General features: G+C 37.5%; 1 protein-coding gene and 1 long non-coding RNA gene across 6 annotated transcripts in view; one reads left to right on the plus strand and one right to left on the minus strand.

Annotated features, from left to right (window-relative positions):
- The window catches only part of LOC134218492 (protein spinster), an 87,386-nt gene extending 76,429 nt beyond the window's left edge, over positions 1-10,957 (minus strand). The window contains exon 1 of one of the 4 annotated variants that reach the window (XM_062697570.1): positions 9,732-10,957. In XM_062697570.1, coding sequence (XP_062553554.1) covers positions 9,732-10,179 — 448 coding nt within the window. In that variant the 5' untranslated portion in view covers positions 10,180-10,957. The remainder of the gene's footprint in view (positions 1-9,731) is intronic. The other 3 variants (XM_062697572.1, XM_062697568.1, XM_062697571.1) reach the window with 3 other exon arrangements.
- A 1,225-nt stretch (positions 10,958-12,182) lies between these two features.
- On the plus strand, positions 12,183-13,426 carry LOC134214316 (uncharacterized). 2 transcript variants are annotated; one of them, XR_009979734.1, is made up of 3 exons: positions 12,183-12,300; positions 12,383-12,741; positions 12,790-13,425. It is a non-coding gene; the product is annotated as an uncharacterized LOC134214316 (long non-coding RNA). The 2 variants fall into 2 exon arrangements; XR_009979735.1 differs by having other exon boundaries at positions 12,213-12,304; positions 12,790-13,426.
- Positions 13,427-14,971: the final 1,545 nt, after the last annotated feature.

The raw sequence follows: 14,971 nt of genomic DNA on the forward strand, positions 1-14,971 counted from the left end.
TATAAAAATGTGATTAGTTTTCGAGAAAACAGGGGGGGATCATGTGTCCCCGAGGATCATGTGTGTCCAGTTTCCCCTAATGTTGTTAGTTTCATGTTCTCGAAAAATATTCTTGTTCGAACAAAAACAAAAATTTCTGATTGTTTATCACAATCTGGAGACCTATCACAACCTGTAAAAATTCCAACGGCACAGAAACAATATATTTTGTATCTGATTCTGTTATAAATTTCTATCAAAATATGTTATTTTTATGATAAAGTTGTAACAAAATTTGATAGTTTTTTGTTTCCAGTAGTGTAGTTTTTGATAGAAATTTAGATATTTTAACAACATCCTGCACCATGTTTCTATCAAATTTTGTTATAAAAATTTAGTATAACATAATAACATAGGTTGATATAATTTTGATATGATCTTCTAGTCGGGAATACCCGGTAAGGTATAATCGAAAAAAAGACGAAACGTAGTAAGAAAGCATGGTACGCGCGAATTTGGCTTCAGAAATAACATTTTCAATTAATTATTTGTTACAAATTGATTGTCGAACAAATTTGGCACTATGGCGTTCTGTCCAGGATGAGAAGAATGATGCCATTATCACTGCGCAGTTCAGGAGTTGTGCGATTTTGCTGGCTAGGAACAAATAAGCAGTACCCAGTCAATGGAGTCTTAATTTCTATGACAGGCACGGGTAATTTTGAACCGTGAAACGGCAGAAACGTTCGAAACCGAAAAATAGCTAACCCAAGCCATGATGAGAATAGAGCTAAGACAGTACAAAGAACTAGAAAGCGAATAGTTGAAATAAGCAGCCTAGAGCAGCAAAACGGGATGCAACAGAAGGTGGGAAAGATTGTACACCGTTGAACTGACTCCGAAACGATGCTTTCTAAATAGGTTGTGCAGATTTTAAAGATGACAGAGACGGTTTGCCAAGCTTATAATCTGGGGACTGCCAAATAAATTGTACAAAATGATGGTTTATCCACGATGTGGAGAATGGTTTCATTATCATTATCATTGCAGTCCATTTCTAAGAGGAGCTGGGTATGCAATATTTCTCGCTTAACTTTTCAAAAGGACCTAAATAACATTTTTTTCATTAATTAATTCATGATTTGTTCGATTCTGCCACCGGCATCCCAGAAAGATGGAGTAATTTAACGACCACCCAGTACCCAAGATTTCGTGATGATTTGTTAAAGAATGAGTACAATATTGTTATTTTGCACTAACAAATACGTTGCTAGGATGTTTACCGTTATCTTTGATCGTTTTGTGTCTTATTCAGTGGCGTAACTCAGTAACTAGATTTCGATTGTATTAAACGACTCTCGATTATTTTATTTTCCACTAGCAGACTCGACGAACTTCGTTTCGTCTAAAATTGATTTATTCTCTGTTTAGATCTCGAGTTATGCAGAAATTTCTGTTTCATTTGTATGGGAGCCCCACTTTCCAGAGGAGGGTGGGGTCTTTAACCATCTTAAGAACCTTCCTCGGCCCCAAAAACCAAATTACAAATTTTCACATTGATCGACTTAGTAGTTCCGGAGTCTATAAGGTTCAGACAGACAGAAATTTATTTTTATGTATATAGAAGATTGGGCTATCAAAACATCAAAATATTCATTATTAGTATCAGTGCGCAGGTAAAAAGTGAGGTCTTACTATAGCTCAACGCCACTGGGCTTACTATAGCTCAACGGAATGATTTCCAAATTATTTTTAATTTCTCCCCAACGGAATGATTTCCAAATTACAATAATCCTATCATAGTGATTAATTTTCCTGCTTAGCATCTGTGACCATATCTTCTGATGAACAATATTTTAACTTTTGCGTACTATAAACTCCTTCACATAATGCTTTTATTAATACATTTGATCTTCTCCAAAATGTTCTAATAATTCCGTTGCCAATAATGTCTTGACATGTTTTACATGTATTCTGATTCCATGAAATAGTTCCTTTTTCATACAAGAAAACGAAACCAAGTGAATCGTCCAGCGCAACGGTAGATTTGCGTGTTGGACGATTCACTTGTAATTTCTTTGAAAACGATATGTCTCCAAGATCAGTAAGTTTGAAAAACATTCTCGGATGCGTATGAACATCTTGGATTTCATCTTCAGTTCCGGCTTCGACTAGGATATCATCAACATATACTACGAGGTAGATGATTCGGCCTCCTGTACACTTCTTGTATAAACAGGAATCATCTCAAAGTCGCTGATTCTAGCATCTTGCAGATTGCATGAGACCATATATACTCCTCCTCAATCGGCATACCAGCTGCTCTTCTCTCTTTATAATATGTAATATATGTGTGCTTGTTTATCCAGCGATGTCCTCAACGTTAAATTGTGCATGATAGGGGAAATATTTGCAACATAAAGCTTACTCAATATGCCGTAAAAACTCCATATCTTTTTAACATCATTACAAAATAAAACAATACAAAACATTCGACGGGTGTACCTTTTGTACAAGAAACGATTCCAAATCTTGTGATTGTTGCTAGCACGCGTCAATTGCGGCTCAATTAACAAGCAGCGTAATTTACAGTACTGTCTAAGAGATTTTTATCGTATTCGTTTGAGCAGTAGAAGGCGAGCATTAATCATGCTAATTCTTCATTAAATTTATGTATTGTTCAAACTTCTCTGCATCTTATCTACCTCTAATTGGCAGTTTCCTTTTTTGCACCAAGATCTGTGTGAGTTTACTCTCCAACTGAGTTCTGGTATCCGAATGTTTATGAAATTTCAATCTACTCATTTTTCTTTCATAGTGAACTCCACATTTACCTTGTTTATCACACTCTTTCATCTGGATTTCAGCACTAAGTTTTTCACTCACAATCTTTATGATGATGCCCGAATCACCGTTTCCAAATGATATACATTCCGTAGTTTTTCATGTCCCGCAGCTGTATTTCTCTAACATCCTAACATTCTTGTCGTTAAGGATTTTGCTAATCGGTTTTAGCTTCGGAGTATGATTTTTCCAAAGTAACTCTCGTTGCATTTCTATTTCTATCTATTTGGCACAAAAACTTGCGCTTGCGTCTTGTATCCAGACAAACAAGACTTTTGGCGTCATACTTGATATGAGATGTTGAACCAGAGTCGGATATCAGCTTCTTCGCCGTAGAATTTTCAGCATCTTCAACCCCTAAAACAAGCTTCTCTTATAATGATATGGAAATGCTAATATGTTTCATCTTCCAAATTTAGACGTGCATGTTCATCATAGAATTGAAGGCGTAAGTACAGATTTGACCTTTCTATCTGACCTTTCTTTGACTTTGTGATAATTTTTTTGCAGATTTTTTTCCAGAATTAGCCCACTTTGCAGAATTTTTTCTTCAATTCATAGAACTTCGCTTTACCACCAGTTGCTATTCTTTTTTTAATGGGTATTCAGTTGGAGCTACCTGGTAGCTTAGTTTGGCAAGGCTAAACCCGTTTCTACGTTCCCCTTACTAGGACACAGAACGACAATGGACTAGTAGGCCATACCCAGTCAACACGAAATCGTATATGATGCAACATAAGATGTTAAAGTGGAGGCGATATATGTACATATTGTATGGGGAAGTACCTATATGGCCTCCACTTTAGCATCTTATGTGACATCATATACGATCTTGTGTTGACTGGGTAATGGCCTCTTGAACAGCGTGTGAAGTACTTAAATCTTCTGCCGCAGTAGTTTCTTAAATTTGCAGTTTGCCAATAATAGCATTTGAATCATCGATTTCCAATTTCCATCAAACAAAATAAGCTCAAAAAGATCGATAAAAAATGTTATTAGGTCAATACCAATTTCTCAAAACGACGCATCCGCTTCTGCAGGCAAAAACTGAAACGTCAATCGGACGAATCCAACAGCAGTTCAACGCAGACACATCAGAAGCATTCTACTACATATTGATGACTGTGGTCCGCGTAAAAGTGCGACCATTCTCATCAAATCAACGTCCACATCTCCGCCCACAAAAACAGAGCCGCTTTGAAAATTTGGTATTGCGTTAATCATCATTCACAAGAGTCAGTTTAAATATTAGTTGATGATGAAGTAGAAAACTCTAATGGAAACGTATTTTAAACTATAGCATTGCATTCGATTTTGATGAATAACGCCTAAAATTTTAAAGATTATACAGTGAAAGCTTCTAAAACTGAATTGAAAAGCTAAAGCGGGCTAAATTTCAGAACCATTCACCAAGCAAGTGTTAAAAAATTTCAACTTACAGTTTCAACTACTACATATTCTAAAGCTCATTACAAGAAAACGCCGAATACTATCTTTATGGGCCTATGGTGGTCTTGACAGCATTGGAACCGCCTCCAAACAAGATTCAACTGGTAATAAGTTTTCAAACATTACATGAGCTTCAATTTGATGGTGAGCTTAGGAAGTCTTATGGTCGATCTTCATGTCTCTGGCAGAACCTCTTTGATGATACCGTCGCATAATTCCTTTCGAAACAGTTTGCCAGCCGTACATGGAACAAGTCGTCCAAAAAGACGCTGTTGCAACTGAATCGAAGGGAATTACGAGGTCTAATGCTTTTGTTCTCCTTTATTAACGTGATTTTTCTTATAGTTAGAGTTCATCACTGTTTTATTGTCAGAGAGTCAAAAAAATTGTCAGTTTTATGTTATTTAGATGTCTATTGTAATTATGGGCGCTCAAAATCTACCGAAGTAGTTTTTTCGACTTACATGGAACATGTTGCCCAATGCTTCATCGTAGTAACTGAATCGGAAGTTTTTTTTTATTATATTTGTTAAAAGTATAATTTTGAAACTTATTTGTCAAACGATTCGTTCTACATATTCGTTAATTTATGTTATTGAGTTAGTGTTAGACCATTGTACTGCCGCTAATCGCAAAGTGAGCACATCTGTATATGGAAGCCGATATACAGATGTGCTCGACTTGCAGTTAGCGGCAGTGTAGTGATCAATTAGAATGGTTGTTTTTGAACCGTCTAAGACGAATTAAGTACTCTTTATTTAATTCCATCAATTATTTTCGATATCTTCGATATGCAAAGATATCGAAAATAATTGGTGGAATTAAATGGAGAGTACTTAATTCGTCTTAGACGGTTGAATAATTCCACTAAAAGAGCTTAATATATTTTTCTGAAAAGGGGGTTGTTTTTGGTTAATATCGAATATTGATAACATTTCCTCAATGTGGTCCACGTTGCCTTGTGACTGATCTAGGGGACAATAGTTAAGCACTATTAGAATCATAACTTATATCAACTTTGCAAATGCTTATGAAAAGTTTTTGCGGAAGTTTTTGTCTAGCAGTGAATGCCAGATTGGACATCAGCTGACTGGTTTGTTCAAAACTAGAGCGCAAAGTTCATTTTAAGCTTTTTAGACAAGTCTGGATAAATTGAAATGAATTTAGTTATTATTAAATGGAGTGTTTAAGAATTAGGTATCAGCTGATTACTATACATAGCAGAATATTCAGTCACTACACAATAGGAGGCTAAGCAAAACTGATTGACTATTGAATGGCTTTTTATACAATAAATTCAGTCGAATTTTGCCACTCCTTCCATAGCTTTGATCCGCGACCAGTAGCAAGCGCCCTGTAGGTCTTTGAGGAAACCGAATGTTTCATGCAATTCCAATTTATTTATTTTTTTCTACCATCTGTGTGTCTAGATGGGTTCCAAAAAAACCTAGTTCGTAAACTATTACCAGCTCTGAATTATATACTCCTTGTAGTGATGAATTTAACTGCCTCACTCAACTATCACAGTATGTTTGTGTAGTTTATGTTGAAAGATGATTATAATAAAGTTCATTGAATTAAAGTCATGAAATTTGAAAATTGAAATTACCGATGAGACAGTTTGTAATACAGAATGATCATCACCACATTTGTCTCCTGGAGAATTTAAATCCATAGCCCAGGGAAAAATCGTCACAGCGTGTCTAGTGTAACAATAAGTGAAGAGATGTAAAGTACAGGTCGGACTCGATTATCCAGAGTAACGATTTTTATTTTACTCCGGATAATCGAATCATCAGAAAAAAACCCTGATTAATCCACCTAGCGGTGATGGTGCCTTTCTCGTGCATTATAAAAGTAGTATTTTGGTCATTACTCTTAAGCCCATAGTCCGATCTGGCCAATTTTCAATAGGAAACAATGGAAGAGTATTCTGCGTCGAATGCAACTTGTTGCGAGTAAAACGGTTAACCCTTTCCTTCCCATGGTAGCTGCAGAGCTCCATCAAATTTTGCACCTTCCAACATTCATCGAATTATTTCAACAACAAAAAGCAGTATTTGGCACAACTTTATGGTTCCATTAGACTGCAAATATAATCAATTTTGAGTAAAAATAGTGGAACTATTGAAAACAATCAAGTAACTATTGATTTATAATAAAAAACTTTTTTTTCGTTTTCCACTAATTTTAGCTATGCCAAACAACTTTTGTTCTAGCATTTTTTCCATACACGATTCCTTCCTATTGAATTCTTTGAAAAAAGTCATGGGAAAGAGAGGGTTAAGGATAAGTGCCTGAAAAATGAGTGACATTTTTTTACTCAATTTTTCTATAAAAAAAGTGGTATTTTGGCCATAACTTCCGAGCCCATTGTCCGATCTGAACAATTTCCAATAGGAAACAATGATTGAGTATTCTGCGTCGAATGCAACTTGTTGCGAGTAAATCGGTTAAGGATAAGTACCTGAAAAATGAGCGACGTTTTTTTTTTGGGTGGGTGCGCACAGACACACACATATACACACACACACACACACACACATACACACAGACATCACTTCAATTCATCGAGCTGAGTCGATCGGTATATAACACTATGGGTCTCCGGGCCTTCTATAAAAAGTTTGTTTTTGGAGCGATCATATAGCCTTTACGTATACCGTTGTTCGTGGTGACATTGGGCCTAGGGGGTAAGATTGGGCCAAAAACGAAAAATGTTTCAACTCCTAATATCTCAGAAACTGTTACGAATTTTGATGAAAACTTCAAACGGTTAGAAATTATATTAAAATTCACGTCTAGGAAATCACAAAACAAATTCCAAGAACTAATTGTGCTCGTACGATAATGCTTGGAATTTGAATGTAAAACTATTGAGCAAATGAACCCGTATTAAAATAGTGTCAGTAATGCCCCACAAATCTATTACATAACTAGTTTTTAGATCGATGGATACCTGGTTATCATGTTACGTTAATCTGTTGTTGTTTTATCGAATTTTATTAATATTTTTATAACGGTTCTGGTTTTTCGTAGCAACGAGCAATCCACGCAAAAAAGGGGTGAGATTGGGCCAAGCCTTCAGTTGATTTGCCTTACATGGTTGGTTGTTTGGCCACCTGGCCCTTCATCTTTAGTTTCGTTTCTTGTTTTTTTGTATAAATGTGTTCCAATTTTACATTTTAACCTTGAGGAGGCATTAAAAGTCCGATCCAGCCAATGGTCAATGCCAAGGTGCAAATAAAAATAGCTTGTCTATTTACGCGCATCCGAACCCTGCTAAGTTTCAAAAAATGTGTCTACAAAATTTTGCACACATGCACACACACACATATACATACATACACACAAACAGACATCACCTCAATTCGTCGAGCTGAGTCGATTGGTATATAACACTATGGCTCTCCGAGCCTTCTATTAAAAGTTTGGTTTTGGAGTGATCATATAGCCTTTACGTATACTTAGTATACAAGAAAGGCAAAAAACCATTCGATTTTGGCAACATACAATATTCCGAACGTGTTGCCAAAACCGAATGGGGCTGTATGAATCGACAAAGAAGTGGCGTACTGAGTGTCGTGGCAACAACTGACTGAATTGGAGAAGCTCTGTAATAGAACCTCTATTGTCACCGCAGAAAATGATAAGTATTTAAATGACGAGCAAGTTCTACAATCATAGCTGGTCAACAATATATTTTTCTGCTGTGCTTTACATACCTTTTTCGCCGTTTAAAGCATGCCGAAAAACCGAAACAGCCGTAATCTTTACCATTCTGTCAACCGTTTTCGATAAGCTAAACCCACTGCATTGCTTTTGCCAAAATTAGATAAGCTTGAGGTTGATGGCCCTCCAACTGAATTACAAAACACTTTTTTTGGTTTGTGAGATTTCCAAAATTATTTGCTGCTTCTATATTGTTTCTTTCACAACAGAAACTCGTTAAACAATACATAAACACAGAGGCGTCGCGTGATCAATTCTTCAACCTGTGCACTATTTTAATATTTCGAGAAAAACACATTAAAGGGACCTGAAATGATAAACAAATAATTTTCCAGCGCGTTTCTCAATACGTTTGCTTATTTTGTGGCATCTAACTGGTTCTTAGCTACTTCTTATTTTCTGAATTAACTCAAACTTAACTAAGCTTCAAAGTGATTTAAGTAAAATTAAAAATTACTATCATCAGAATCGTTTCCAATGTGGCAAATAAGCAATATATCTATTCGGAAATTATTTCAATTCTAATTTGAGTTATTCGTAAAATGAGACGAAGTTTTAAATACAGAAAAGGAATATATCAATCATGCAAAGACTTGACATTTGACTTACCCCGTCCCTAACTCAGAAGATGAAATGTCTGTTTAAAATATGTTAATATTATCGGATACTTCAATGTCTAATATAATAGGCGTATTTGTAAACAGGTTTTATTGCGCTTATTAACAGATGACAATTTCTGTTTAAATTGTTTAAATTGACATTGTCGTCAGGATTAGTGGATGTGTAAACGGGCAATCCCATTTAACATATAAAAATATAAAATATAAAAATATCAAAAGCGCTTTTGCTTCGCGTTGCTTATACAAAGCGGAACTTTCGTCATGGAACGCTTAGAGGAAGCAGAAATCCTCGCGCTTTACTCTTCTCTTTCGATTTTGTTACAATCGCGCTCTCTTCACCGAATCGCGCATGCGCTGTTTGAAGCGGTTCTCGATAGGCCCCAAACCGTGCATTGCCTGCGAGGAACGCTTTGACTACCTATACATCGCCGATTGCGGTTAGAGCAGATGATCCACACATACACAATAATGCGTGTATGATACATGCCAAAACGTTCTCGGCTCAAAGTTCCGTGTTGATACAACATGTGGTGTCGGTGGGTCGGTTTGGTATCGTAGAGAAAACTATAACGCGTCCCCATCGCTGCATTTGGTTGCCTCACATCACATGTCGCCTATAAAAAAACATGCATATTTTCCGTTTATGTATTTAATAGTCAAATTTGCATGAAACATCTTTCAAATTCACATAATTCAAATACATGCTTGGATTAGAAAGACAAGAAATCTATCTAGAGTTTGAATGTTGGGGATAAAATTGCAACATGTGCAGTGCACAGGTTGCACATGCGGACGCGACGCCTCTGCATAAACATGTATAGCCTAAATAGGTGTCCTAAATATGATTAAACTCATAAAAACCTTAGAACCATAAAGCTTTTCCATTATATGATTTTAAATACTTATCTTGAATTCCAATGTTGATGAATGTTCAAAATTTATAAATGATGCCAGAAAACAAAAAAAAATCATCGTTATAAAATATGTAGGTTTAATGAACAAACTTCGTGTTGAATCTAGAAAATGTTCTTCATCTAATAATAAGCATGGTACACTCCAGTCTTCAACCAGATTGTGTATCTGTAGCTCATCCTTTCATAAACCTACCTGCAATCGTAAACCGATCCATATAGTTGATGAGATTAACAAAACACAGCACTATCACGGTGAACCACGCCGTCAGGGGAACCCGTTCGGTGCTGGTACTGCTGGCTGTCACCGATCCGTCATCAAGGTGGTGATGATACGGCAGATGTCGATGTTCGCCACCGCCACCATCTCCGTCACCGCCACCAGGCGGCACTTCCAGCTCGGCTTCATCCAACGAGGACGATACGCTGTCTGAATCGGCAGGCATTAGTCGCTGTTGCGAATTGGTGGCCGGAATTTTCCCAGCCGGATTGCCGGTTACGACTGTCTGTGGTTCCGCCATTGCCGCCTTTTGCTGCTGACTGCCGGGCATTGTTGTGTTGCTTAACGAGGTGTTCCGTATGATCTCTGCCTCCGGGTCGACCGGCTCGGATGCTACCTTACGGTAACCTTGACTAGAAGGCATTCACGTAGAATGGATTTCCGAGATTCACGTACCGGAAGTGGGTGGGAAACGATGCAAAAAACACACCCGCAAAAACAGTCAACAGAATAAACAAAACGTATGGAGACAGAACACTGCCTTGGCGTTTACTGTTTTTTACTCTTTCGCCCACAGCTATGAGGCAAGCAGTTTGAATGCAACAAGAGATAAATTCAAATACAAAAGTGTTTATGTGGCGATCGTACGATTTCTTTTTCACTTGATTCTTCTTTTGCTATCTTCTTTGGCTTTCTCTTATGCCCACTGTTTCGCTTGAAACTTCCACGCTGTCACAGCAAGCAGTTTTACCAAATTTGATCAAAATTCGCAAGTCAACCGTCTTGCAATTTTCCGTTCTTCTGAACGATTGCAATTATTACACTCGATGCATTCAATGTTGCAGAGCGAGCCTTTCACCATTGGTCCCGCAGTTTTCCGAACAATAAAATTCCCACACAACCGGCAGGCAGAATTATTCTACTTTACGGCTGACCGATGCCGAAATTTTGCAATGCTAAAAATAATCGCACTCCGATGCTCGCGTACAAACAACAAATTCGGCACTCTTTCAAACCCGTCGTCACACTGATGAGCCGGGTAGAAATACGCTCTTCTTCACTACGTAAGGTATCACGCGATTTTCTGCTGCAATCTTCTTTTATTCGATTCCCACAACCTATCTTGAAGGATTATGGAACGATTTTATCTCACGCCACTCAGCCACACATCCGAACCACGGGACAAATGAATCTAGACTGAACCGACTGAACTGGCTGACTTTTCTGTTCTTTTTCGTCCAGTCGTCCGTTGCCTTTTGCTTTGCTTTCGCTCGGTTTCGCCCGAGCCGGTGTCAAGTGTGGTGTCATCATCATCAATAGACATAGCCCGCTGTCATCATTGAAACGCAGTATGAAAAAAAATATAGCCCGGGACATCCTGGCTACGATCTGGCGATGGGCTAAACAATAGGATGTCAATAGCCTGGTTTCGCCGCAGTGAATTCATTCATTTCTGACATCAACGTACTGCTGTGTGACACATGTGTGCGACAGAGTAAGCAGTTTGTTACGATGAGTGTGAGCAGTATAACCAACATGCAGTACGGGCAGTATGGCGATGCGTTTGACAGTAATGCTGTCCAATGAGCAGCTCGAAGTAGCTCGAAGTTGTTCCTGTCACGCTCATGCTCGTTTGTTGACAAAAAAGAACGAGCAGGACGGGAACAACTTCGAGCTACTTCGAGCTGCTCATTGGACAGCACTAGTGTTTGTATCGAAACTACCGTTTGAAAAACAAAGATGGGAATAACGTGGTCAGCATGGTACGAATGGGATGCAGCAGACAGGGAAAACCGTTATAAAAAGGCATGAATGAATTTATTTTGGTTCCCAAACTGTTCTAATAGTAAACACTGAACGAGAAATCTTGTGGTATAGCGTACACAGGGGCATAAGCGATCTGATTTATAAATGTTGTTAATTACGTCGTATTGTAATAAGTACTGCAATTTTGTTGTCGTTTGTGCCTGAAATGTTTCTACTTAACCCAGAATTTCGACGTATCAACAATATCATCGTACAGAACAGTCTAATAACCTATTCAGATTACGATCATTTACCTCGAGGTATTTGACATGATTAAATTAAAAGTATCTTGATATCAAAGTTTATTCATTCTTCATTTATTTTTTTCATATTTTATGACATAAATGCCTCGTAAATGCTCGTTCTATTTATTTATTTCTTTATTAAAGAGGCTTGCAGCCCTAGGCTGGCTCACCTCTGGAGAGGGAGTAAATGCTCGTAATATGAGCCCTTGTTGAGTGGTTTTGCTCTTCATTTTATGCCAACAAAGGGAAGAGGGAGGAGATGCAAGAGAAAAAAGTACCTAAAATTAGGTACTTTTTTCTAACCGTGTACGAATGGGATGGAGAGTTTAAAGGGCTGTGTTATTCATTGACTAAACCGTTATAAAAAGGAATGAATGAAACTTGTGTTGAAACTCGTCAAACTGTTCTAATAGTAAAAAAAGCGAAAGGGTGGATTCTATAGCATTTAGATGCAACTTGTTTCCTAAATTAGACTAATTTAAATGGGGCTACATGTAGGTACTATTATTTATTTATGTAAATATAGTGTATTATTTATTTATTTCTAATATGTAATTTTATCTCTTCTGTTTTTAGGTTCCCACTTCTAATTTCACGTGATAACGATGTGTATAATAGACATTGGAACTAGCGGTATGAAGGTCTACATAAATCTGAATCTAGATAAACTAGAAAGCACGAGATAGGAACATTGAAATGCAAACTATCAAGGTTGTCGTAGCCGATAGATTTTGGCAAGCTACTCTTCAATGGATACCCCAGTCAAAACAACACCAAATTTCATCAATGCATGATGGAGAATGGAACCGAAATAAATGGAAATGATACCCAGTAGCAAACAGTCCCTGAGGAAGATGAAGTCAATGCAATAATGATTGAAGTTCGTTTCATTTCTGTCACAGAATTGCAGGATGTTGAAAAGAAGATTTAAAAGGGTAAATTTTCGATACCATAGTTTCTCAATAATTAAGTATTTTTTGTAGGAATTGTGTGGCCCTAAATGTTATGATAGCAACTCTCCGTGGATGAGTGTGCACGCCGCGGAGATCTGACTGGAAGAGGCAGAGTCATGGCTTGCTGCTCGCTGATTGCCACGCAGGGATGTGAAATCTATAAACACACGCTGAAGGCATTTTACTAAAACCCCACATTCTCTCATTAAAAACGCAAAAAAAAATTCTGGCATAGGATGCAATGCTTGTTTTTCTCCTGGGTTAATTAAATGGAACGAAGGTGAACATCTGTTGCATTTGAGCAACCGGTTAACTCCATTTAAAACTACACAAAAAAAACTACACAACAAACCAAATTGTGGGTCGCGAAATATAAAACGTGATTCATACTTTCGTTCCTATTCCGTGCCACAAATCTATACAAGCTTTAAAATTAGGATCTTCATCTTCTTATTGGCATTACATCCCCACACTGGGATAGAGCCGACTCACAGCTTAGTGTTCATTAAGAACTTCCACAGTTATTAACCGCGAGGTTTCTAAGCCAGGTTACCATTTTTGCATTCGTATATCATGAGGCTAGCACGATGATACTTTTATGCCCAGGGAAGTCGAGACAGTTTCTAATCCGAAAATTGCCTAGACCGGTACCGGGAATCAAACTCAGCCACCCTCAGCATGGTCTTGCTTTGTAGCCGAGCGTCTTACCGCACGGCTAAGGAAAGCCCCTTTTATTGCAATGCTAAATTAGGATCTATCTAATGAATGAATGAATGATTAGAGAACAACAAATTTACGAAGTCAATGGCCTTCTTTTGTCATCTTTGTATTCTTTGTTATTGTGTAGCAAATACAAAGATTTTCCAATTTCTTCCAAAATTTCTTCCAAAAACGAAATTCAAATCATTCAAATTCAAATTGAATCTAACTCAAATCCAACCCAAATTTAATCTAAATTCAACCTAAATTTAATTTAAATCCAAATCCAATTTGATACAAATGCAATTCAATCCAATTTAAATCTAATCAAAATCCAAATCCAATCCAAAACCAATCCAAATCTAATCCGTTTCAATTCCAATCAAAATCCAATCCAAATTCTATCCAACCCAAATCCAATCCAGATCCAATTCAAATCTATTCCAAACCCAATCCAAATCCATTTCAAAACCAATCCAAATCCAATCCAGATTCAAATCCAATCCAGATCCAATTCAAATCCAATCCAATATTATACCCAAATGATAGACATGTAAACTTGTACTGCTAGCCAATAACTCCAAACTAATTTTACGCATAATAAATTTGAACTTCCGAATAGCTTTGTGAAATCCCGCAACCTTATTAATTTTGCAAAGTCAAAGATATGTGATCCTACAGGTAATCCAGCTATGGCTATTAATTCAGTACTTTCCAAGATGAATTTCCAGATAATATATTTGGCTTTCCGAACAGTTTTGAACAGTGCAGCATAGAATATTTCTCCATTTCTCTCAGATTTCGTTGCATTATAGCTCAACTGATAGTCTCATGTGCCGCCAAGTCGCTACATGAAATCTAAATTTGTTTCAACCAAAATCAATGCTCGTAGGACTTTGAGATTTTCTAGACTGTAAAAATTTTTCCGTTGGCCTTCCAAACGCACTTTGTACTTTCACAGACTGCAATACATTTTTCGGCCACCTTTCGGACACGCCTTATAACCATTTTCCACCGGTCTTCCCGACGCGCATTATGATTTTGCAAACCACAAACCGTTTTCGATAGTCTTTAAGACGAGAGACGAGCCATGTGGTTCTTTAAACCAGTGGTCCAGTGGTCTTTCGGATGCGCCACAACAAACCATTATCCGACGGTCTTCGAAACGCGTCTTGTGATTTAGCAAACCACAAACCATTATCCGACGGTCTTCGAGACGCGTCTTGTGATTCGTCAAGCCACAAACCATTTTCCGACGGTCTTCGAGACGCGCCTTGTGATTTTGCAAACTAAAATATAGGTCGGGGAGAACGGTCCAAAATGCACCCCTGGGGCAAAATGGCCTCACTCATAAAATCATTCATATAATCTGTTGTAGTACATTTATGAACGAATATCACCATTACAATTCATAATTAGTTATCCAACATTGAGGTCCATTGGAAAAATTTGGCAAAATCCCTTCAAATTCACTCAAATTTAACGATTTGCTTTTCTTCCACCACATCCGTAA

The sequence above is a fragment of the Armigeres subalbatus genome, chromosome 2 (assembly GCF_024139115.2).
Source record: "Armigeres subalbatus isolate Guangzhou_Male chromosome 2, GZ_Asu_2, whole genome shotgun sequence".
NCBI classification, from domain to species: Eukaryota; Metazoa; Arthropoda; class Insecta; order Diptera; family Culicidae; genus Armigeres; species Armigeres subalbatus.